This window comes from Sus scrofa, chromosome 11, assembly GCF_000003025.6.
Source record: "Sus scrofa isolate TJ Tabasco breed Duroc chromosome 11, Sscrofa11.1, whole genome shotgun sequence".
Lineage (NCBI taxonomy): Eukaryota > Metazoa > Chordata > Mammalia > Artiodactyla > Suidae > Sus > Sus scrofa.
Genome location: NC_010453.5, coordinates 10001203 through 10025203, shown reverse-complemented (window position 1 = coordinate 10025203; position 24001 = coordinate 10001203). Strand labels below are relative to the sequence as shown.

General features: G+C 39.2%; 1 protein-coding gene and 1 long non-coding RNA gene across 5 annotated transcripts in view; one reads left to right on the top strand and one right to left on the bottom strand.

Moving 5' to 3' along the window:
- LOC110255744 overlaps nt 1-24001 on the top strand; it is a 209836-nt gene that overhangs the window by 4738 nt on the left and 181097 nt on the right. The gene's annotated exons all lie outside the window — the stretch shown is intronic.
- Nucleotides 1-24001, bottom strand: part of LOC106507939 — a 195599-nt gene that overhangs the window by 83167 nt on the left and 88431 nt on the right. For 2 of the 4 annotated variants that reach the window (XM_021065188.1, XM_021065189.1), the window contains exons 2-3: nt 19845-19917; nt 16646-16670 (exon numbers count right to left, since the gene is read on the bottom strand). In XM_021065188.1, coding sequence (XP_020920847.1) covers nt 19901-19917 — 17 coding nt within the window. In that variant the 3' untranslated portion in view covers nt 16646-16670; nt 19845-19900. Of the gene's footprint in view, nt 1-11011; nt 13814-16645; nt 16671-17169; nt 19918-24001 lie in introns of those variants that run through there. The other 2 variants (XM_021065190.1, XM_021065186.1) reach the window with 2 other exon arrangements.

Here is a 24001-nt window from a genome sequence, read left to right as displayed (position 1 = left end):
TTCCATATGTGTTTCCTATGATTAAATATGATATTTTACCTCCATATGGTATTTGAAACCTAGCATATTTTAAAAATAATCCATCAGTTGTTGGACATTTGCATTCTTCTAATCAACTACTGAACTGTTAGTTGTTTTAATCATTCTAGGCTTGGCAGGAATAACTACTTGGAAATGGATTAGAGATTTTAAAAATCAAACTATTGAGTAAAGATATGGGCAAAAATATATAAGGTGTAAAATAGGTCACAACTCTGTCCAGAATACAGAAGAATGACAAATTTTGTAAAAACACTGATTGGCATTATTTCCTTTTTACTAGATGATTATTTTGACAAAATTTGTCTTCTTGACCAAATTGCTTTCTGTCAAATTGCTTTTAGCTAAATTAAATCTGGCCAAATTAGTGGGAAACATCAGTTCAAGGAAATGCAATAGACAAAATACTACATGAACTTCAGTGGGGCATTGTGCAATTCCTTCATGATATTATTGGAGACAAGATTAAGAAATATGAGCTGAGCTAATGCAATTAGGAAGATTAATAACTGGCTGAAAGAACATACTTGAAGGTAATTCTTAGCAACTGGGGGCGGGGGAGCAGCCTGGTGTTGGCTTATAACAAAACTCTGTTCTTGGTCTTAGCCTCATAAATATTTGTATCAGTATCTTAGATAAATGTATGTTTAAAAATTTATGAATATAAAGCCAAAAAGAGTAACATATTACTGTGTTGACATCACCAAAATCCAAACAGATATTGACACACTGGAATAATAATCTGAATCTACTAGACCTAAACCACAGTGATAATTATAAGAGTATTTACTCTGTTTCTAAGTGTAAATGTACAAGTACTCATGGGAAGAGTTTGTACTTATGAAATGAGACTTAATGATTTTGGCTGAAAGTTCCACACAGTATAGACAAAGGAGGAAATGGGGTCTTTGGTGACACTGTTAGAAGCACAAGGGAGGGCTATGGGTGGCATATGCTATATGCTGATGCCTGTGCTAGCTGTGCCTGTAGTTACGGCTCCCACTTTCGCTGCTTGCAGTACACATTCCATCCTTGAACTACCCTCAAGTTGTCGGTCAATTCAAGACTTCCTACTCCAAAAGATATTTTTATTGCAATGTTACTGGGGCATCTGTGGGTGAATAAGGAAAGGAGGGTAACAGCCCAGCAAGTCAGGAGAAATCGGTCTCTAAAGATTAACAATCAGATTTTACAACAAAGTGTGGTTGGACAGTCAGAGCCCTGCAAGACAGTGTCAGGTAAGAAAATACTCTTCCTATCAAGTTAGTTAATGAGCAATGGAAAAGTTCCAGATGCAGTGGAACAAGCTGTGGAAATCTGAAGGACCATGCGAGTTCCAGGAGATGGTACGCAACATATCAGCTAAACCCAGGCGTGGGAGGCTAGAGAAAGCATGAGTACACCCTGAAATGACTGAAAGGCTCCAGAGAGAAAAGAAACCGTCATTCAGCTGGCCTCTTCTGCCTGCCCAGCCACTAGGACTGTCTTTATCTACACGGTAGAAATCTGTGCATTCCTTTTGATTTGTTTCTACAAGGGTTGCTTTCCTGTGTCTGTGTCCCTTTCCATCCATCAGAATCTGCTGAATATTGGCTCAAGGCTGAGTTTTTAGTCGTAGTCTGAAAGTGATTCTCAGCAGCTGTGATTTCCACTACTTTCAATCCAGTGTTACTGGAAGCAAGTTAAAACCTAGTGTGGTTTAGAGCACAGCCTAAGATTTAGAGCTAGGCCCTGCCATTTGTTAGTTTTGGGAAAGGCATTTAAGTTTTATCTATTTCCTCATGGAAAAAAAGGAGAACGTCATAGCATTACCTATTAGGACTGTCAAGAGAATAAAATAAAATCATGCATGGTAAGCCACTCAGCAGGGTGACTGGAAAATTCAATACATTTTTAATTGCCATTGTTGTTGCTTTTAACTAGCTTCTATGCCAACCTTGTATACCTCTCCAGGGAGGCTGAACAAATACTGATATAAAGTAGCACTGTGGCCTTCAGGGCCAGAAGCAATTATGAGGACTAGCCAACTATCACTGTAATAAAAGGTAGGACCAGGCAGCTCCAACACAATAAAGTATTCACAAGGAAGATGAAGAACTAGCAACAAGCATACTTTCCACTCAGCTCCTCACCCAGAGTCCCAGGAAATATCCTCCATTCTCCATCTAGAACTTACCACCATGACCATAGAGCTAGCCTCCCTGGCATAAGGGACCCCACTCCTATTCCTGGGAGGTTCTATCACTACATTACAGAGAGACATTCTTTTTTTCCTGAGATTTTAAAAGAATAGTTTACTAAGCCCCAGTGTACCTTGCAAACCAGCTTGAACAATTATTAAATCATAGCCAGACTTGCTTCATCACACTCTCCCACACTGCCTATACCCAGATTTTTTTTTACATGAGTCCAAGACACCACTTCATTACAGACATCTCAATTCAGGTTCAAAGACCTAGGACCTGGTTTTAACACTTCACATTTTTCCTCCTTGGGTACCATTTTTGATAGATACTTAAACAAGTCCAAAGTGTTTCAGTGCAACAATTATTCAGCATCCAATAAAAAGGATAATTTTGTAATAAATCATATGAAAAAAAATTTACCAGTGAAGGGGTATTAGGCTCTTTTTGCATTTTTACACCTCTGAAATTGAGATGAATTTTACAATTGATGGCAAGTAATCAATCATTCAGTTGACAGTATTATTTTTCTTTCTTCATATGCACCTAATGATCCATCTCAAAGATGATGTCTTAGAAATGAAGAAATGCAATACTTGGGAAAATAAATGGACAGACACTTAAAGGACACACACGAATATACCTCAAACTATGTGCTTCACTGCCTTTTTACACACTTTCCTACGTGTGTCTATATAAACAGGAAAATGAAAATGAATTCAAAGTAAGTTGAGTATACAAGTTCTGAAAGAGAAAAGTAGATATTTCTGAATACCTTAGGATACAACCTGTAAAGTCTGGAAAAGAGATAAAGACATAAGCATTTCATCTCAGCAGGTCCAGAAGCATACCTAATATGCTATATGCAGCTTGAAGTTGTCAAGGCGAAGTTGTCTTCCCTTTAATAATGTTTCCATAGTCACCATCCTCCTTGCTCTTTATCACTGTCATCCTCACTCGTAACTTTAGCTCTCAGAACTTTTTTAAGTGGAAGTAACAGAAATAACATGGTGTGGTGAATGTGACAAAGGAGGAAAGGAGGCACATGTGTAGTGGCCCGAAGGGGCTGGGAAACAGTGAGAGATGTAATAGCTGACATAGTGAATAGATGAAATAGTGAGAGGTGTAACAGCTGCTGCATTTATGTGACTGCACTGTCTCTCTCTCAGCTAACTTGACAGGCAATCACATCTTTTGGACATTGTTAGAGCTGTATGGCAAACAATCTTTTTAAAAGTCTGGTGTGATAGCAGATCACAGGATCTAGGACTAGCTGTGTGACTTTGGGCCAGCAGCTGAAGATTCTCAGAACCTCGGTTTCATTTTAAAAATAACAATGAGTTCCCTGGTGGCTCAGCAGGTTAAGTACCTGGCATTGTCACTGATATGGCTCTGGTTACTGCCATGGCGTGCGTCTGATCCCTGGCCTGGACACTTCTACATGCCACAGGTGCAGTCAGAAAAAAAAAAAAAAAAAAAAAAAAAAAAAGACTAAAGAACTTACTCTTTACATTAGAATGTAACCTTGAGGAGGGCAGGGATTTTTGACTCTTTTTTTTTTTTTTTTTTTTTTTTTTTTTGTCTTTTTGCCATTTCTTGGTCCGCTCCCACGGCATATGGAGGTTCCCAGGCTAGGGGTTGAATCAGAGCTGCAGGTGCCAGCCTATACCAGAGCCACAGCCATGGGGGATCCAAGCCGCGTCTGCGACCTACACTACAGCTCACGGCAACGCGGGATCCTTAACCTACTGACTGAGGCCAGAGATCGAATCTGCAACCTCATGGTTCCTAGTCGGATTCATGAACCACTGCACCACGATGGGAACTCTGGATTTTTGACTCTTGTTCACTGTTAGAGCAGGATCTGGCACACAGCAGGTCCTCAATAGATCTGACTGATGAGTGAATGGATGGATGAATTTTAGTTTGCAAACTCTGGGACAAATGGAGTGGAAGACAGAATTTACTTCTGGTAACTGCAGCCGCTCCAGGAAATGTTCACCAAACACTGTAAACTGAATAGATAATGTTTCCCTTTTTACATGATTTATCACTTTGCAAATATATGTAAGTTCTTTTGTGGCTAATAAGAATTTAAAAGCATGTAATTAATATTATGTATCACTTTGTGAAATTCTTTGGCAATATAAGCAGATATTATATAGGACTTAGTTTGACAAATACCCTAAGCACTTTAAATGTATTTACTAACTGAGCTTCACAGCACTTATGAGGTAGATACTTTAGTTACCCCTAGTTTGCAGATGCAGACACTGAGGTAAAGAGGTGCAGTGATGGAACCAGCATTCAAATCCAAGCAATCTGGATACGAAGTTACTGCTCTTAATCCACAGTGTTCAATTAATATGGCCAAGGAGCCTTCTTTCTAGCTTGTGCAGTAACTCCTAGACTAAAATGATGTCTAAGATCCTGTCCAGCCCATAAATGGCTGTGAGTCCATGTAGTGAGTGCTGATCCCCGTATCAGTAACATTTAAACAGCAGCACAAAATGCATTGACAGACATGGCCACTTCTCCTGAGATCCGTGGAGGTGATGTGTAAGTTTTTCTCCATGTAGAGATTAAAAAGTTGTGGCTTGTCATTCTCAAAAATTCTGCCGAAAGTCCTGGGGTCAAAGGAATGTGTAGACCTTACCAAAAGGCCTGGTCTCATTTCAGCAGCAGTTTCTCTTTGTTTAGGGGCAAGTCAGGTCATTTTATGCCTTCGTTTATTCCAGGTCCCTGTGGTCAGGGGCAGAATATACTGACACATTTAGCCCAACGGCTTGCACTGAACCAGTTAAGTGACACTGACTTATGACTTGCCCCTTGGGACTCTCATTAACCATAAGTTATGACACCCAAGAGAACCGTGGAGAGAGTCAAAGCTTAGGATTCATTTTATTTTTAGCTTAATGGCTCCCTCTTCTCGAGTTTCAGATCAGTGCTTTCTCGATGGCTGCCTGTGAAAGCCGGCCAGCCTCCAGTTGGTTTAACAACACTACCTAGCCTCGTTGTTAGGAAAAAAAACGGGAAAGTCAAAATAAAGAAGCACTTTCTCCTATAAGAGAAAAAAATATCCTAGGTAGTAATTACTCCATTGTCTAAAATGATGGTATTAGTCACTGTCTTTCCATCAAAATTAAACAATACAAAGGAATTGGCAAGAGAAGGGAACTGGTGGAAAAAGCATTATTTTCATTTAGCTGCTAATCGAAAGAGATAATTTCACTGTTCTTACCACTAAGAGGTACAAAAGTAACCATTAATTCTTGACCATAACAAGATTAAGTATCTGTGGGTTATCTTTCTTATTTTGTGTCCTCAACTTGACAGCCTCTTGCATGTTTTGTGGTATTAGGTTAGGAGTTCTTAACTTTTTTCCTTTCTTTGTGGGGGTGGTGGGTCATATATTCCTTGAGGATCTGAAAAACGCCATAGAGCTGCTCCTTGAAGACTTTCATAAATTGCAATGTCAAGGGGTTCAGCTATTCTCCTAATTTCCACCCCACAAGGAGTAGTAGGTAAAACATGATCAAGAATTACCGTGAATAGAACTTGAGTTATGCTGTAGGATGCTTCATTGATTAGTGCCTGACTTTGAAATGGTGGCCCAGGAATGAGGATTCCACCTCCTCTGGCCCTCCTTTATTCTCATCATCATCACACTTATAACATAATTTATGAACATTTTCTCCTATACTGTCTTGTATCCTTTTGGTCAAGAGGCACAAAATTTTTAAATGTGGTAACTGAAATTCAAAGCGGGCAACTGCCTTCCTTGTGGTGAGAAAGAGCACTGTTAAGCCCAACACATGCAGCAGGCTGCGGACGCCTTGAAGAGACTTTCCACCAAATTCAGTCGATACAGCACCACACTTTATCAGAGAAAAAACCCTCAAATGAAATGTACTATTTATGTGGAACCCCGGCTGTTGTTTGTTCTTCCTCACCATGACACCAGAGATTCAATGATTGTAAAAACAAATCGAATGTGTCTGCTCCTAAATCCTTATTTAATGTAGTGCTATGTGTGATGATGGGCCACAAAGCAAAATATGTAGAATGAAGAAAGCCTACGTGGGTAGTTTCATGTGGTGAAAAAGGTACCAAGTGGAAAGGAAATGTGATGCTGAAAAATGAGTGCCTCTTCAGCACTCCTACATTTTGCTTCTCAGGTCTTGACTATTGACGGAAAAGGACCTATGACTGCTTGGGCCAAAGAAATGTCTGTTTCATCTCTGGAGGGACGAGGCAGGACAGAAACTAGTGCCCATTGGTGCGTGCACAGCCCAATTCGCATTCCTCCCTTCCTGCAGAGGCTGCACGTAGACGCTTCCCTTCCTCTTACAGGTTACCAAGCTCTCTTCAGAGATGTGAGGTCAGACTTTATCACTGCTCAGATTGGAGGAGGAACAGGTGCCGCAGCATCAGATTCAGGAAGTAAAACAGAAGCCAATCTCCTCATTCAAGGGAGTTTGGAAGCATGGGCCTTTCACTTCTCTATTAGAGAAGCTTTAAACTAGATCAGACCTGAGAATGCCTCTGCCTTCCGCTCTCCTGTTCTCCTTCCCCTTCTTCTCTCCCTCTCTGGAAATCACAGGCAGGGAAATATATTTGTAGATAGTTAAGGATTTGTTGGACTTCCTGCCTATACTGTGACAGGCTGTCTTCCTGAAGATCAGGACACAGAATTTCATCACTTTATGATAAACAAGCTTTGTGTGTGTGTGTGTTTATTATTTTCCCAACACAATTTTTCCCCACTGTACAGCATGGGGACCCAGTTACACATACATATATTCATTCTTTTTCTCCCACTGTCATGCTCCATTCTAAGTATCTAGGCATAGTTCTCAGGGCTACACAGCAGGATCTCATTGCTAATCCATTCCAAAAGCAATAGTTTGCATCCGTTAATCCCAAACTCCCAATTCATCCCACTCCCTCCTCCTCCCCCCAGGCAATCACAAGTCTATTCTCCAAGTCCATGATTTTCTTTTCTGTGGAAAGGTTCATTTGTGCTGTATATTAGATTCCAGATACAAGTGGTATCATATGGTATTTCTCTTTCTCTTTCTGGCTTACTTCACTCAGGATGAGAGTCTCTCCTTCCATCCATGTTGCTGCAAATGCCATTATTTTGTTCTTTTTATGGCTGAGCAGTATTCCGTTGTGTATATGTACCACATCTTCCTAATCCAATCATCTGTCAATGACATTTGGGTTGTTTCCATGTCTCGGCTATTGTGAATAGTGCTGCAATGAACATGTGAGTGCATGTGTCTTTTTCAAGGAAAGCTTTGTCCAGATATATGCCCAAGAGTGGGATTGCTGGGTCATATGGTAGTTCTATGCATAGATTTCTAAGGTAACTCCATACTGTTCTCCATAGTGGCTGTACCAGTTTACATTCCCACCAACAGTGCAGGAGGGTTCCCTTTTCTCCACACCCCCTCCAGCACCTGTTATTTGTGGACTTACTAATGATGGCCATTCTGACTGGTGTGAGGTGGTATCTCATGGTAGTTTTGATTTGCATTTCTCTAGTAATCAGGGATGTTGAGCATTTTTTCATGTGCTTGTTAGCCATCGGTACATCTTCTTTGGAGAAATGTCTATTCAGGTCTTTTGCCCATTTTTCCATTGGGTTGTTGGCTTTTTTGCTGTTGAGTTGTATAAGTTGCTTGTATATTCCAGAGATTAAGCCCTTGTCAGTTGCATCGTTTGAAACTGTTTTCTCCCATTCTGTAAGTTGTCTTTTTGTTTTCTCTTTGGTTTCCTTTGCTGTGCAAAAGCTTGTCATTTTGATTAGGTCCCGTTGGTTTATTTTTGCTCTTATTTCTGTTGGTTTGGGAGACTGACCTGAGCAAACATTTCTAAGGGTGATGTCAGAGAATGTTTTGGCTATGTTCTCTTCCAGGAATTTGATGGTGTCTTGTCTTATATTTAAGTCTTTAAGCCATTTTCAGTTTTATTTTCATGCATGGTGTGAGGGTGTGTTCTAGTTTCATTGATTTACATGCAGCTGTCCAGGTTTCCCTGCAATACTTGCTGAAAAGACTGTTTTTTTCCCATTTTATGTTCTTGCCTCCTTTGTCAAAGATTAATTGACCACAGGTGTCTGGGTTTATTTCTGGGTTCTCTATTCTGTTCCACAGGTTTGCATGTCTGTTTTGGTACCAGTACCACACTGTCTTGATGACTGTGGCTTTTTAAGCAAGGCCAGTGGACCCCCACCCAAAGCCACCCCTCGTGGGGAGACCACAGGATGGGCTGTCGGGGGCCTCCCACTTATTCTACACCTCTCATGTCTCTTCACCGTGTCAGGCTAGAGTCAAGCTCAACAGGGTCTTCTTTCCCCACTGATTCTGCCAAGCCCGTTCCCTTGGCTGTGGTTTCGCTGGATAGTAGGTAGGGACAGTGGGAATCTCATTCATCCATTCATGTGTGTCACTAATTAGATGACAAGGCATTTGGCTACCTTAAGAGAGTCGTAGTTACTACCGCCGTTTACCTGCACTTCATTCAATTTCTTCACTTTGACATTCAGAGCACTGGGCAGAAGTCACATCGTGTCAACACCAGCCACGGGCCTTCGCGGATACACAAGTTTAATTTTAGGGATTTGAAAAACAGTTAAAAGATGGCTGAGGGCCGCAGAATTATTTGGGGGGCTAGACATGGTTCCTACTGATCCTTCCTCTTGAATTATCAGATTTCCTCCCTAAATATTACTTTTGGAAAGAGTGGCTGAGCTGAAAACAGATAAGGGAGTGTGGAAATAAATGAAGACCACCCAAATGAGAGCAAATGGAGGTGATTTATTCTGAGTTTACTATATAGAAAGGGAAGTAGACACTATCGCATGCATTGTGATCAGAGAGAATGGGAAAGCTTTTTAGCAGAAAAAGGGATGGTGGAAAAAGGTGTGACTGGAATGTAGGTTTTTGACTTGCAGAAGCAGGAAGAGGGCTGGCTAGAAGTGGGGCAACCTATGTGGTTGATTAGGAGAGAATTTTTTGGTTAATTAACTCCTGAGGTAGAAGTAGGGATTAAAAATAGGCAAGTTAATGGTCACTGGCTATGTCCTGACTCTTCTGGGCTGGCTGCTCAGAAGATGGCCTCAGAGCTCAGTTGCTACACATGGTCCAGCCATTATTAGCTTGTATATTCAGTCTCTCAGGAGTGACTGCTAAAGAATGCAGCCCTTCTCCCTTTTTAGAGGAGACGTATTAACGATATCTTTGCATCTTCCTTTTCCTTCACCCTCTGGGCTCCACCTATCACAAGTTTTCTCCTTGTCCTCCCACCAAGTTTGTGTCCAGACACATCATCTCCTTGTAGGGGAATGGCTGGAAAGCTGACCTAATCAGATTCCTCCCTCCATTCTCCTGACCCTTAAGTCCATCCAGCAAATTGGCCACTCTTTAGATAATTATCCCCAAACCAGCTATCTTTGTGACACCCAGGACCAAAGTAAAGAAAACAACACCTAATGTGGGCTCCATCCTTATCAGTTAAGATTAACTTTCTAAAATCTTCAGCCTGATTTTCAAATCCCTTCATGATCTGGCGCACGCTGCCAATCTGGCTTTATTTCCTCCATCCCCTACCACCACCTGCCTAACTCTCCAAAACTATGGGTGGTAACCTATGCAAAGAAAGGTCCTGGAAGGGCCTAATGGGTTATGCATTTGGTCCTCAGTTAAGCCATGGGGTTTCTCTATGTTGTATGGCCACAGACTATACCCTTGTACCTGGTGGTCACCACATAGAAATATGCTATAAGGTCAATCCTAACTCATTTTTTAGTTTTTTTTTTTTTAATACAATTTTATAATTTAGAAAGTTTTTTTTTCTTTTCTTTTCTTTTGTTTTTGCTGTGCTCATGTCATGTGAAAGTTCCTGGGCCAGGGATTGAACCCATATCACAATAGCAACCCAAGCGACTGCAGTGACAACACCAGATTCTTAACCCTCTGTGCCACAGGAGAACTCCTAGAAAGCATTTTTCAAATTCATCACTTCAAATGATTCTCCTAACAAACCTGGGGGGAAGTTTAATGCCATAGTTTATACATGAGAGAATACACATATGCTTTCATAATTACCTGATTTACCCCAAAGTCATGCAGATAATAGATGGGAAGAATAAATAAGTAAACAATATTCTTAGAACCAAGCGCTGAGTATGCATCCACCTGACCACTTATTGTGTATATTTTTTTCTGACTGCTATAGAATACTTGGGCAATATATAAAAGGGTAAAAGTTAAAGAAAAAAATCATCTATAAACACTCTTCTATAGACAACCAATGGTAACATTTTGTATATTTCTTTGCAGTTCTTTCTCTACTACTTTGAAATAAGTCATCCCAAACTACATATAATTTGTATTATTCTTTGTTAATAATTATATATTTTACAAAGGTATTTCCTCATGTTTTAAAAATTCATGATAAAAAGATTAATATGAATATTTGATGCATATTTAATCTTTTGCACATATAAAATGAAATAAACAATATCCAAGCAACTAAACATTTAGCTTGCTAACAATATTTCTATTTTTTAAATGCTGTCATCAGGAGTTCCCATTGTGGCTCAATGGGTTAAGAACCCAACTAGTATCCATGAGGTTGTGGGTTCAATCCCTGGCCTTATTCAGCAGGCTAAGGATCCAGAGTTGCCACAAAGTGCGGTACAGATTGCAGATGGAGCTTGGATCCAGCGTTGCTGTGGCTGTGGCATAGGCCAGCAGCTGCAGCTCCAGTTTGATCCCTAGCCTGGGAACTTCTGTATGTCTCAGGTGCAGCCCTAAAAAGCAAAATAAAAATAAAAATAAAAATAAAATAAATAAATAAAAACTGAAAATAAATAAATGCTGTTATTTTTTGCCCATAAAGTGTCTTGATCATTCACTGAGAATGGCTCTAAGATTTCTATCATTGAAAGCAATATTGTTTGATATTAGAAAATTGTTTCCTAGAATATAGTTTTAATTCAAACTACTAATGGCAATTAATGGGAATAAACCCCATTCCTCACTCTTACGAACACTGAATTTGATGTTCTCAAAACCTCACCAAATTTATGGAGAAAACAGTGTCTGATTTTAACTTGTGATTGTTTACTGCTATTGAGACCATCCTTTTTCAGATTTTCACTACCTTTTTGTATTTCCCCTCTAGGAAAATGTTTATGTCTCCTTACCCATTTGAGTAATGGGGTTGTAGCTATTTTCACATTAATGGGTATGAGCTTTAAACAGTAATTTTAACCCCTTGTCTTCTGAGGCAACTATTGAGAAGGTATAAAGCATGATGCACCCCCTAGTTGCACAGATTTCAATTTGTTTCCTCAGAAAGCAGCTAAAAGCCTAGAATCCCCGTTTGGTAAAGAGGGAGAAGTTTTTTTCCCTCTTTATCAGAACTGGAGTGGAAAGTTCTCGAGAACAGGCACTCCATCATCTTCTTTTATATCCTCAGTGGAGCCTACCTAGGCCACACTGAGGTACATAACAAACCCTTGACTTTTCAGAGTAAGACAAAGAGGGGAACAAGATGGCAAAGCAAAGGTACTTGATTTGCTGAGAACCACAGAGCAAATCAGTGGTGTCCTGTCCCCCTGACCAGACTCATACCGACGACTTCCAAGCTGCTATGGTCAAGTCTGTTTAGGAAAAGAATATTAATGCTTCCAAAGATTATTTTGCCAGAATTTCTGGTGGTCTTTTGATTATAAAATTTTCAAGACAAAGCCTATTTACCATCACTTTGTTCATGCCATAGCATGTCTATGTATAATCAAATTAATAAAAGTGTGATAACTCTCAACTCTCTGGAATCCCTGGTAAATAGTTTTGGGGTTGAACAGGAAATAAATTACTTCAATGGTGCTATATCTGTGAGCTTATATTAGAATGTAATCGGAATTATTTTTTTCTTTCTGGTAGGTCAGATTCCCATTCCCTCACCCTGTCCTCCTCCTTCACCCCCCCCAAAACTTACATACATACACTCCCTAGTGGAGTTCCTACTCACCCTCAAAATTTCAGAATTAACAAAATTTAGTGTGTGTCATTACTTGCCTTATTGTCTTACTTCTTTTCCCTTTTCTGGCCTTACAAACCATGCTTTTCAGATTGATCACCTGGGAAGGTAACTTTTATCAACATCTGCTTCCAAAAGAGAACTGGAAGTTGAAAGGCAAATCCTCTTCATCTCTTTTCTTATAACTCAAACATTGCACTTTGGTGTCCAATTTAGGTATCTGCAAATCACAGGGCTCAGACCCCCATGATGCTTACTGGCATTCGAGCCAGGCTGTCTGGATTCAAGAATAGTTGATTCTGTTTTTATTAGTTAATGTCACTATGAGTGCCTATTCTTTGAGTACCTTTCTGGCAGAAATCCAAAGAATAGAGTTGTCAGTTAAAGTGAAGGGCATCCAGTTAAATGTGAATTTCAGATAAACAATGAAAAAAATCTTAGAGTAAGTATATCCCAAATATTACATGGAACATACTTATAAAATTTAGTTGTTGTTTATCTGAAATTCAGCTTTAACTGGCTATATCTTTATTTGATAAAGTTGCAAGCCCTACCAAGGAAGCAACACCATCAAGGAACTAACAGCACAAATCAAAGAGTTATTTAGTGTATCTCCCAAACACAGCAGCAAGAACCACCAGTGCAACTATGGTTCAGAGAAAACTGTGCACCAGAAAGGGGCTAGACCTGGCCAGGACCAGCAAGTGAAGGCAGAAAGCCAAGCAGACTATAAGACTCAGGATCTTTCACACTGACCTGAAATTATTACAACTAAAGAGATTTTTTTAATTGAATAAATTTAATAATTAGAGCAGTTTTAACTGTTAGAAATGTCTTTCTAAACCATCAGAAACTAAGAGAAGTAGCACAGATAATATTGCTATTTCAAAAAATTAAACCTTGCCTAATGTTACCGACGTAAAGAGACATGAGTTTAGTGAAGACAAACTGCTCTAGGACAAGTCAGCTGGAACCTAGCTGGCAAAGGGCTCCATCCTGGACACAGCATCGCTGGTCCTGCCCGCCTACATATCTAGCCTCTATTCCCCTCCCTCAAAGGTCGTCTGAGGACCTCTCAACTTTTTCAAAAGCTCTGTTCAAACAGAGCATTGGCGTCTCTGGAATTTAATGAAGATTGTTATCCAAGAACAGAATGTGAAACTATATCAGGTATGATTTAAGCCCGTGAGTAATCAAGATTTAGATATTTTATTTGGATTATAGACATAGTTTCTCAGCTTCGAGTACATGGGAAGTTTGTTTAAGAGGCAATGGTGAAGTTGAGGGGGAAGGAGGAAGGCTAACTCCGGATTAGCTGGCCCCAGAATGCCATTTTGCTAGAGAAAAAAACAGCTACCACTGGTGCCTGAATGACACATTTTTAAAATTGATTTTTCCCCAAATTGTGAGCCTACTGATTTCATTTAGCATGTCCAAGTAAAAGAAGACTTTTGAGCTACTCTACAATTGCATCACAACAAGAATATTTTTGCTTCTTCCTTCCTGGTATCTTCAGCTGGTGAAGAATCACTGGACTGAAGAATAAAAAGTATGTTAGAAAAACATACTTTTCAGGCTAAGAGTCAGAAACTGTCCCCAAATTAATAAGTGACTTGATTTTGCAATAATTTGGACTTCTTATCTTCCAGAAGAGGAAAATACTAACTCCCTCATTTCCCAGAGAGTTATGAACTGTAGACACAAAAGCACTCTGCAAAATTAAGAGTACTACATAAACATAATAACCATATTTGTACACCTATGTTTATAGCCGCATGATTTTACAACGTCCTAAAGGTGGAAACAACCCAAATGTCCATCAACTGATGAATGGATAGCCAAAATGTGGTATCTATATACAACTGAATATTATTCAGCTTAAGAAGCAAAAAAAAAAAAAAAAAAAGAAAAAAAAATCTTATACATGTGACAATATGGATGAAACTTTAAAACATTATGCTAAGCAGAAAAAGCCAGTCACAAAAGAACAAACATTGTATGATTTCACTTATATAAGGTGCCTAGAATAGTCAACTCCATAGTGAGAGAAACAGAACAGTGGTTACCAAGGGCTGGGGGAGGAGATGGAATGAGGAGTTACTGTTTAGTGGGTACAGAGTTTCAGTTTGGGATGATGAAAAGGTTCTGGATGGTGGTGATGGTTGCACAACAATGTGAAGATACTTAATGGCACTGAACTGAACCCCTAAAAATGGTTAAAATGTTAAATGTTATGTTTTATATATAATACATAATATACACTACCAGGTATGCTAAAAATAGAAATGCAATTTATATTAAAACATAATAATTATAAGTTGTAGTATATAGATTTACTGGTGTTAAGTAGTATTGGTAATGAAAACATAAATAATTTAGGTAGGTTGGAGAAAGCTTTCAAATTCATTAGATTTATGTAAAAGGGTGGACTCAGATACCTAGATCGAAATATTACTTTATGTTTGTGTATATAAAGTGAGGATGCAAAGTGGTCTTTAGACAATTACATCTAGAAATTTCAAAGCAAATTAAGGAGGTTTATATATGTTATACAAATCCTACGTTATAACAATAAGCTAAATAACTACTTAATTTTCCCTAGAATTTACCTGCAAGCAGTTCAGGAAAAAGCTTTGAACATCTGCCTATTTTCTACATATTGAACTTTGAATATGCAGTTTCAGAGCCTCTGCTGTGCTCCAGTACCTTCCTGTGCTACCAATATTTTCATACTTATTTTATTACTTACCTGTTTCTCTTTCTTGAGAATAGTGTGAAGTCTGTGAGGACTGGGATCATGTGACTTCTTCAACACTTGAATACACAGTACCTAGCACATGGCCTGGGACTTGGTGCTCAGTGCATTATTCTTGAATGAACAAACAGATGTGTGGGGGTGATAGGATCATATGTTAAGTGTATTTTGGAGTTAAACAGGCTTTGTGATACTATCTCTCCAGTGGGTGAACATGTCCTAACATATTTGCACAAACACCCTTACTAGAGGGCCGTAGGGCTCAGGTTCTCTAGGGAAAGTTCTTGGGACAGAGGATCAGTAAAGGGTTTGTCTGGGCACACCTGACCCCTCTCAGGTAAGCCCCAAGGGTCTCTTGCCTAAATGAAACAGGACTTAAAGACCTGGACATGATTTGCTCGTTGGAACCCCCTTGAGAATGTGGATTTCGTAAGAATCTGTTATTCTGAGACTTCCTGGGTTAGCCATCCACAGTGAGATTCTCAGGGCCATTCAGGAAATCCAAGAGAGATCTCAACTTTCATCCCTACTTTAAATCTCTGGCCTATTAAGTCACTCTAGCCCATGACCCCCAGGAAGGCTGCCACTCAGGTCTAGATGACTGACATGATATGGGAGCACAGACCCAGTTAACCAGAACTGATTGTTTGCAAGAAGCCCATAATCTGATATTTTATGGAAATTTTTCAGCTTTTTAAATTTTTAAAATATTTTTGTGAACCAAACAAAACAAATCAGTAAATAAGCCAGGAGATTACCTGAATATATTGAAGCTTGCCAGACTTTCAGATATTTTTTTTTCTTTCCATTCTTCTTTCCTAACATTCTTTTTTTCTTTCAACCCCCCTCTCTCTTCCTTCCCTCCCTCTCTCTCTCCCTTCCTTCCACAATATTTATTGAGCAGCTACTACTCCCAGGGACTATTTTTAGCACTGATATAGAGCTGGAGAAAAGCAGACTATATGCAATCAGAGTTTAGATTCCGATGGGGAGGGGGAAGACAGGCAGTAAGTAAGTAATTAGAATACACAGTGATAATTGCTATGGAAAAAATAAAGCATGAAAGTGGGACAGAGTGGGGTAAGTTTAAATAGAACAGCGGGGAAGAAGAGTAGGTGCAAAGGCAGGCCAGGAGTATGGCCAGCATGGACCAGGAGTAGGTGGCATCATTAACTTCCTTAAATTCTTCTGCACTAAGAACCTCTGCTTCCAGTAAGTTGTCCATTTTCAAGCATTATCACTGCAAATCTCTCAGGGGGCCCAGTGGCAGCATTTCCCTCAAGACTTAAAACCTGAGCGAAATGCATGGCAGCAGTCCTGGGAACCAATTCCTGGTCCTCCTCCTGGCTGTTGCACTTCTGCACTCATGTGGAAATTTACCAACAACCTACATTGGTTAATTTGCTCATTTATTCAATTGTGAAATCTCTACTATGTGCCAATCCCTATATAGAATGTTGGGGAATCAAAGATGAAAAATCTACAGCTGATGCTGTTCATAGAGCTTATATCTAATACTAAGAAGCAAAGATAAACATAAATGGATGAAATAAAGGTACTAAAGAAATATGTATATTGTACATATATGCACATACAAAAGGATAACTCCTACCTGAGGAGCCTGAGGCTGGAGCAGGCTGTGAAGGGAGAGAATAAGAATGTCTTAATTGAAAAATAAAGCAGTGATTTATAAAGTCTCCACTTATTACAGACTTGAATGTTATTAAATGTTGACTGTAGTATATTAGCATCCTGGGTTGATGTATTAGAGACAATCATAGAAAAATACCATCTGTTCTTTCCAATAAATGTGTTTCTCCTCAGAATGAACTATCTATTACTGCAGGTCTCATTTCAGTTTGCCTAGTATTTAGGCAGAATTTTAGTTCATGCAATTCAAAAGAAAAATTTATTATTTTTTATTAGTGTTGTTTATGCCCACTTAATAGGATAACATTAAATTTGAGGAGTTCCTGTTGTGGCTCAGAAGGTTACAACCCAACTAATATCCATGAGGATGCAGGTTTGATCCCTGGTCTTGCTCAGTGGGTTAAGGATCCAGCGGTGTCACAAAGTGTGGCATAGGTTGCAGATGTAGCTCAGATCTAGTATTGTTGTGGCCGTAGTGTGGGCCAGCAGCTGCAGCTCCAAATCAGCCCCTAGCCTGGGAACTCCCATATGTCATGGATGCAGCCCTAAGAAAAATTAATTAATTAATCTGAGTTAACCTCTCACTAATAATTATATTCTGAATTTAGAGAGATATTAGGGGTTAGGTCTGCTTGTCCCAATAATGTTAATTATTAGGAAGATGAATTCCTTTCATATTAACTTGTATTTATAAAGCATTCAGAATTGTGAAATGCTACGCTGTTATTTTGTGTACCTATTTCTCAGCATTCACCCAGGGGCTATTGACAGGGCAAGGAGTCCTTTCCACAAAGAGAGAAAGGAGCCTCTTCATGAGGTGTGGCTTGTCAAGGGCCACAGGACCAGGCATTGGAGAGACAAGACAAGGAGTCACAGAGTCTGATTCCCAAGTACTATTCTTTTGATTAAAGCCTCATTCAGTTCAGTAAGCTACAGAAGATTTAGAGGTATGCAAAAATCCAGCACAAATACTTCCAAAACGTTTTACATCTGACTAATCAAGGTAAAATCATGAATTAATCTAACAGCTTTTGTACCATGGGCAGAATACCTCTCAAAAAATTTACCTGTTTTAATTTTCAGCAAATTACATTTCAACCTCTTTCTTTATCTGTCTCTATGGGATGTTTTGAGATGTAATTCATACAGCATAAACGTCACCCTTTTACGGTGTGTAATTCAGTGGTTGTAGCATACTCCCAACATTGTGAAGTCATCACCACTAACTGCAGAGCATTTTCATCACTCCAAAAAGAAACCCCAAACCTGTAGCAGGCACTCTCCGTTGCCCGCTTCCCCAACTCCTGGCAACCACGAAACTACTTTTTGTGTCCATGGAATTGCCTAGTCTGGACAGTTCATATCACTGGAGTCATATGATATAAGATCTTTGCATCTGGCTTCTTTCACACAGCATCATATTTTCAGGTTTCATCTGTGTAGTGGCACCTATCAGTACTTCATCCCATTGTTATAGTTGAATTAATGATTCCACTGTATGGATATATACTACATTTTCTTTCATCAGTTTCATCAGCTGCAGAACATTTGAATTGCTTCCGTTTTTGCCCATTATGAACATTCATGTACACAATTTTGCAGGGACATATATTCTCATTTCTCTTCTTTATATACTCAGGAATGGAACTGCTGGGTCATTTGACAACTCTGCCAAACTGTTTTCCCTAAGTGGCTGCACCATTTTACACCCACCGATGACATATGACAGTTCCAATTTCTCCAGATCCTGGTCAACACTTGTTATTGCTTGTCTTTTTTATCACAGCCATTTTAGTGGATGTGAAGGACTATCTCATTGTGGCTTTAATTTGCATTTCCCTAATGACTAATGAAATCGAGCATCTTCTTATGTGCATGTTGGTAATTTGTATGTCTTCTGTGGAGAAACATCTATGCAAATTCTTTGCCTATTTTTAAATTTGGCATTTTACCTTTTTATTGCTGAGTGTTAAAATTATTTGCTATGTTCTGAATGCTAATCCCTTATCAGATACATGATTTCTGGGTCACTTCTAGACATTGATCTATATGGCTGTCCTTATTCCAATAACACACTGTTTGTATTACTACAGGTTTGTAATAAGTTTGAAATCAGCAAGTTTGAGTCCTAGAACATTATCCTTCTTCCTCGAGATTGTTTCAGCTATCTGGATCACTTGCATTGCCTTATGTATTTTAGGGTCAGCCTGACAACTTCTTCCTCTTCCTCTTCTTCCTGGATTTTTACTGATTTTACACTGAACATATAGATTAATTTCAGAAGTATTGCCATCTCAATGCTATTAAATCTTCGAGTCCATTCCAGAACACAGGATGTCTACTGACCTAAGTCTTCTTTAATTTCTTTCAGTGCTATTTTAGGTTTTCAGTATCTTTGCCTTGCACTAGTATTCCTAACTATTATTTTTGATGTTATAAACTAAAGGTATAGCTGGGACTGTCATTTTTAAAAGGATACTGTTGCTTATTAGTTACAGATACTATTTTTCAAGTGGTAAGGAATAATTTCTGTGAACCAGGAGAAAAAGGAATATGGAAAGTGTTTGGAAGCAATTAGAAATATTGTGCTAATAATAAAATTTTAGACAAGCTACGTTACATAATAACTATTCTCGTTTTTATTAATCAGAAGAGTTTTTAAAATTTTACTGCTTCAAGTTAAGTATTTTCAAGTCAGCCACTCATGGCAGTTGAATGCATTAGCTTCCCTTTCTGGTTAGATGAGCCATAGATTTCATTTGTTACTTCTTTACCTTGGCTACCAAGGCCAATCATTTATTTGTTTTTCATTTCAAAGCTAGATTATCAAGCCATCATCTGTATTTTAAAGCATTTGTGATCTTTTAAGGAAAAGTAATAGATGGATGGATGGGTGGGTGTATGGATGGACTGGTGGGTAGATGGAAAGATACTCACTGAACTAGTTTTTATTTCAAAACTATTATGTGTCAGGCACTGGCTTAAGGCTGAGAATGTCAAAATAAACAAATGTTAATAAGATCCTTTCATAGTATTTATATTCCGGTATAGCCAGAGAACAGCAAACAAGTCAACTATAATCACAGTAAGTACAGACTGTCTCAAGCATCTCTAAGGAAATACTCAAGACGACATGATGGAAAGTGACCATGAGTCTCACCCTTGAGGTGGGGTGGTGGTGGTCATAAGACTGCCGGAAAAACGCCCCTCGAGGAGGTCATATTGAGCTTAGACCTGAAAGATGAGAAGCACAAAGTCATGAAATGTCAAGAGAAGTGCATTTCAGACTGAGAAAACAAGAACCAGATAGGTCTTTTTAACATGGAGCATGTTTGCAGTAAATTTGTAAGGGACCCTGGGCCAAATTCCCAAAGTGAACAGAATAGAATAACTAGAATTTTGTTAATTATCTAGAATCTAGATTACCTGATCTAGATTTGGTCAAACTAAGTCCAAGTCTCAGTCCAATAACAAACTAAAAACTATTGCTTTGAGAACACAAACTGCTGTCTAAACAGCTATGATTTGGGCCAAGCTGCTTCTTCTCTAGCTCTTATTAGTTTTCTTACCTATACATTAAAGAGTCTGCACCAGCTGCTTTTTGGAGTTTTTATAGTTCTAAGCTCCCCTCAATACACAGAGGGAGAAACTGAGGCCCAGGCAAGGAGGAAAGTGAAGGAAATAACTTTTATTTATAGATTAGGTACTACTATACGGAAACCCTTTTGTTAACACGTCCCATTGAATTCTCCCAAAACTCTGGACTAAATTATCCTCCCTGTATTACATACTGGAAATGGAAGGGCACAGAAGTTAAGTAACTTCTCAAGTCTGCCTAGCTGGTACACGGCAGTGCTGAGATTTGCCCCCAGAGCTGCTGACACTACAGCTCAAGTGAAGCAGGTAAGAGCATGGACTCTGGAGTCTACAAGTCATGGATTCAAATCTGCCCCCACTCATTAGCTACTGAGTCTAAGAAAATCACTTAACCACTCTGAGACTCAGTTTTTGCATTCAGAAATAAAATTAATATCATCTACCAAACGGGTTGTTGAAAAGATTAAAACAAAACTTGGCCTATAAAGTACTCTGTTAGCTCCTTGCAGAGTAAGCCTTTAATAAATGGCAGATGTTTTAATTTTATTTCCCTAACGTTGCACAGCAGGTGGAACCAGATCTTAAGTCTTCTATATCCAAAAACAGTCATTTTATCATTGCTTCATATGACATTGTATTTTAAAAAATGAACATATTCACCGAATACCTGATGAAACATACAATACAATGAAAACGATTAAGAATGAAAATGATGGGGTTCCTATCGTGGCTCAGCAGTTAACAAAACTGACTAGCATCCATGAGGACGTGGGTTTGATCCCTGGCCTCGCTCAGTTGGTTAAGGATCTGGCATTGTCATGAGCTGTGGTGTAGGTCACAGATGTGGCTCGGATCCTGCGTTGTGGCTGTGGTGTAGGAGGGTGGCTGCGGCTCTGATTCAACCCCTAGCCTGGGAACCTCCACATGCCACAGGTGTGGCCATTAAAAAAAAAAAAAAAAAAAAAAAAGAAGAATGAAAATGATGAAAAACATCAGCTTATTTTCCATGTATGTCAGAAAGAGCTTTTGGATACTACTCCACTAAAAGCTAAGGCTGAATTCTATGGGAACGAAACCTTTGCTAGATCTTTGCCATTTATAGCATCTCGAATAGAAAATCACGTCATGAGACAGGGGCTCAATAATCTAGATATGTCAGGCTTGCTGTTCAAGGTCCTTCGAGATAGTTTCCTGCTAATTGTTTCCTGTCATTGGTAGTATTAAAAGCAAGACAAAACAGGGTTTGGGTCAGTGTTTAAATAATTTGATCAATACATAGACAGCCCAACCACAGTACATGATTCAGGTCAAATAATTTCTTGGGATAGGAAGGGTGAGGAGGAGGGTGGCTGCTGAATAACCTCTGTTGGCCTGAACCGTTAGAGTCTCCCTCTGGACCACGTGCGTAACTGGCACAAGTACATCATGGGAGCTGTTTGTTCCCTGTAAATATTGAATATATTCTTTCTCCAAAGTTAATCATGGGAATTACTAATATGATTGAGGTAAATTTTTTGTTGAGTGTCATGAGATGTGAATGAAAAGAAAAACATATTTTGAATTTCTGTGTGTTTCCCACCTTCTTCCAAGGAGAGCAAATCCCTTTGCATCCTTCCAAGAGCAGATATAAGCCAGGCCCCTTTACAGCTATGTACATCAGAAGTATGAAGGAGCTGTCCCAACATCAATAAAATGCAGATATATTTTATATTAAGTTTTGGAACTAGTAAAAGTCTTTACTTTGAGAGACATTTTACTTGGAATTTTTTCATTTTATATTTTAGATGTGTTGCATACTTCTCTACATAATTATTAAATGCCAAATAAGAACTTGCTTATGTGTGAAGAACTTTCGTATCATTAAAATTTGCCATTAAATTTGTTATTTGTCTAAGAAATTGTTACTTTTTCAAAGTTTTACTTAAAAGTCAAAAAATAAAATGTTGGGTTAGATAATACTTTTTTTTAAGTACCTGTGTATAGCTGATTTCATTGTTTCCAGTTCTGGAGGAAGCAATCTATCTCTACACCCTACCCCACCCAATCTCTACCTTTGCCCTTTGGTAGAATTTTGGAACAGTTACAGTTGATCTAAATGTATTTCTCTTAAGTGAACTTGAGTATGAGTTCAGCGGTGCAAAATGATGGCCTAGATGCCTGTGTCTCACTCCTACTGCAAAAGCAAAATCTTTTGGATGACAACACAAACTAAGCACTAACATTTTGATCCCCAGGGACACTGTGCCTGACTCTTCCCATCACCCAGGTCCTTTAGAGCCAATGCAGGTGCTGAGAAGCTCATAGCCAAGATGTGTGGGAGTTTGAAAGATTCTTGGGCAGAACTTTCTGGAGTCCTTGAGTTTCTTTATATTGAATCCATGAATGCTTAACATACTCTTCTCATATATGCTAGCTGCTGGGGCAGAATATTTTCCCTACAAGAAAGCCAACGATAGAAAGATGCGAGAAAAAGAACAACATGGGATTTGTTTCATCATGCTGCATTTTGAGATTGTTGTATATCAGTAGCATGGAGGTTATTCTTCTCGGTCAAGGAGGAAAATGAGTTGGGTCAAGACTAGCTGCGTTCCAGGGTAGCTCTTCAATGAGAAAGAACAGGACTGTGCACCAGGAACATACTCAATTTCTATTTGAAAAGTCATCACATGAGATTTTATTCTTGCGACTGGACTTAACTGGATAAACTAATTTTACATTGGCTTTGATAAGCTTTTTGTCCATTTAAAAAATTATTACCATCTTTTTTTGACAACAGCTGGTGTCAGTTATTGCTCAGATGTGTGCTCTGTGTAATATCCTCCAGATGGAACAAAGTCACAGAATTCTCAATTAGCTGCAATATTTGGCAGAAGGGAAAGAAAAGGGAAAAACCCTCTGTGATGTGGATGCTGATACATGCAAATAAGATCTTTTCTAGCTGATACACTGGCTTAAAAAAGCCTACCCTCCCCACCCCGCAGGTATTCCTGTTGGCAAACTTTCTCATGTATCAAGTACAAATACTGCCACCACTCCTTACCGAACTGCCACTTCCCTCCAGCTTTAGGAGGGAGAGCTCCTGCTCTTCACATTGCTTAACAACAAAATCTTTTTTCATGATAACAATCTCCCAACAAGACAACAGTCTGACTAAAACAGTCTGACTGAGGCTTCTTCAGTTCTACTATGGGGAGTGATATCAATGGACCATCCCATCTGCTACTGCACAGTATTTAAAAAAAGCCTACTCACAATGAGGAAAGTGGTATATCCTTGTGTCAATGACCTATTTCTTTGTAACAAAACATCCCATAATTTGGTGGTTTAAACATGCTATTTATTTGCTAACAATTCTCTGGGTCAGCAATTGGGCTGATTCCTGACCCAAGGTCAGCTGGGTGATTCTTCCACTGCTTGGTCTTGCCTGGGATCACTTATATATACAGTCATCTGGCAGTGTGGCTAGATGTGGACTGCCTAAGATGGTCTCACTGCCTGGCAGCTAGTACTGGCTATCAGCAAGGCTTCTCTCTCCCTGGGGTCCTTCATCCTCAAGAAGGTTAACCATACATGAAGCTCTCAGGGCCACAAGGGGGGAGAAAGTGAAGGATACAAGGATCCTTGAAATAAAGAGTTGCAGATCATAAGACTGCTTCTGCCATATTCTAGTGGTCAATATAAGTCTTTATGCCAGCCAGAAGGCAAAAGGAAGGATAAATAA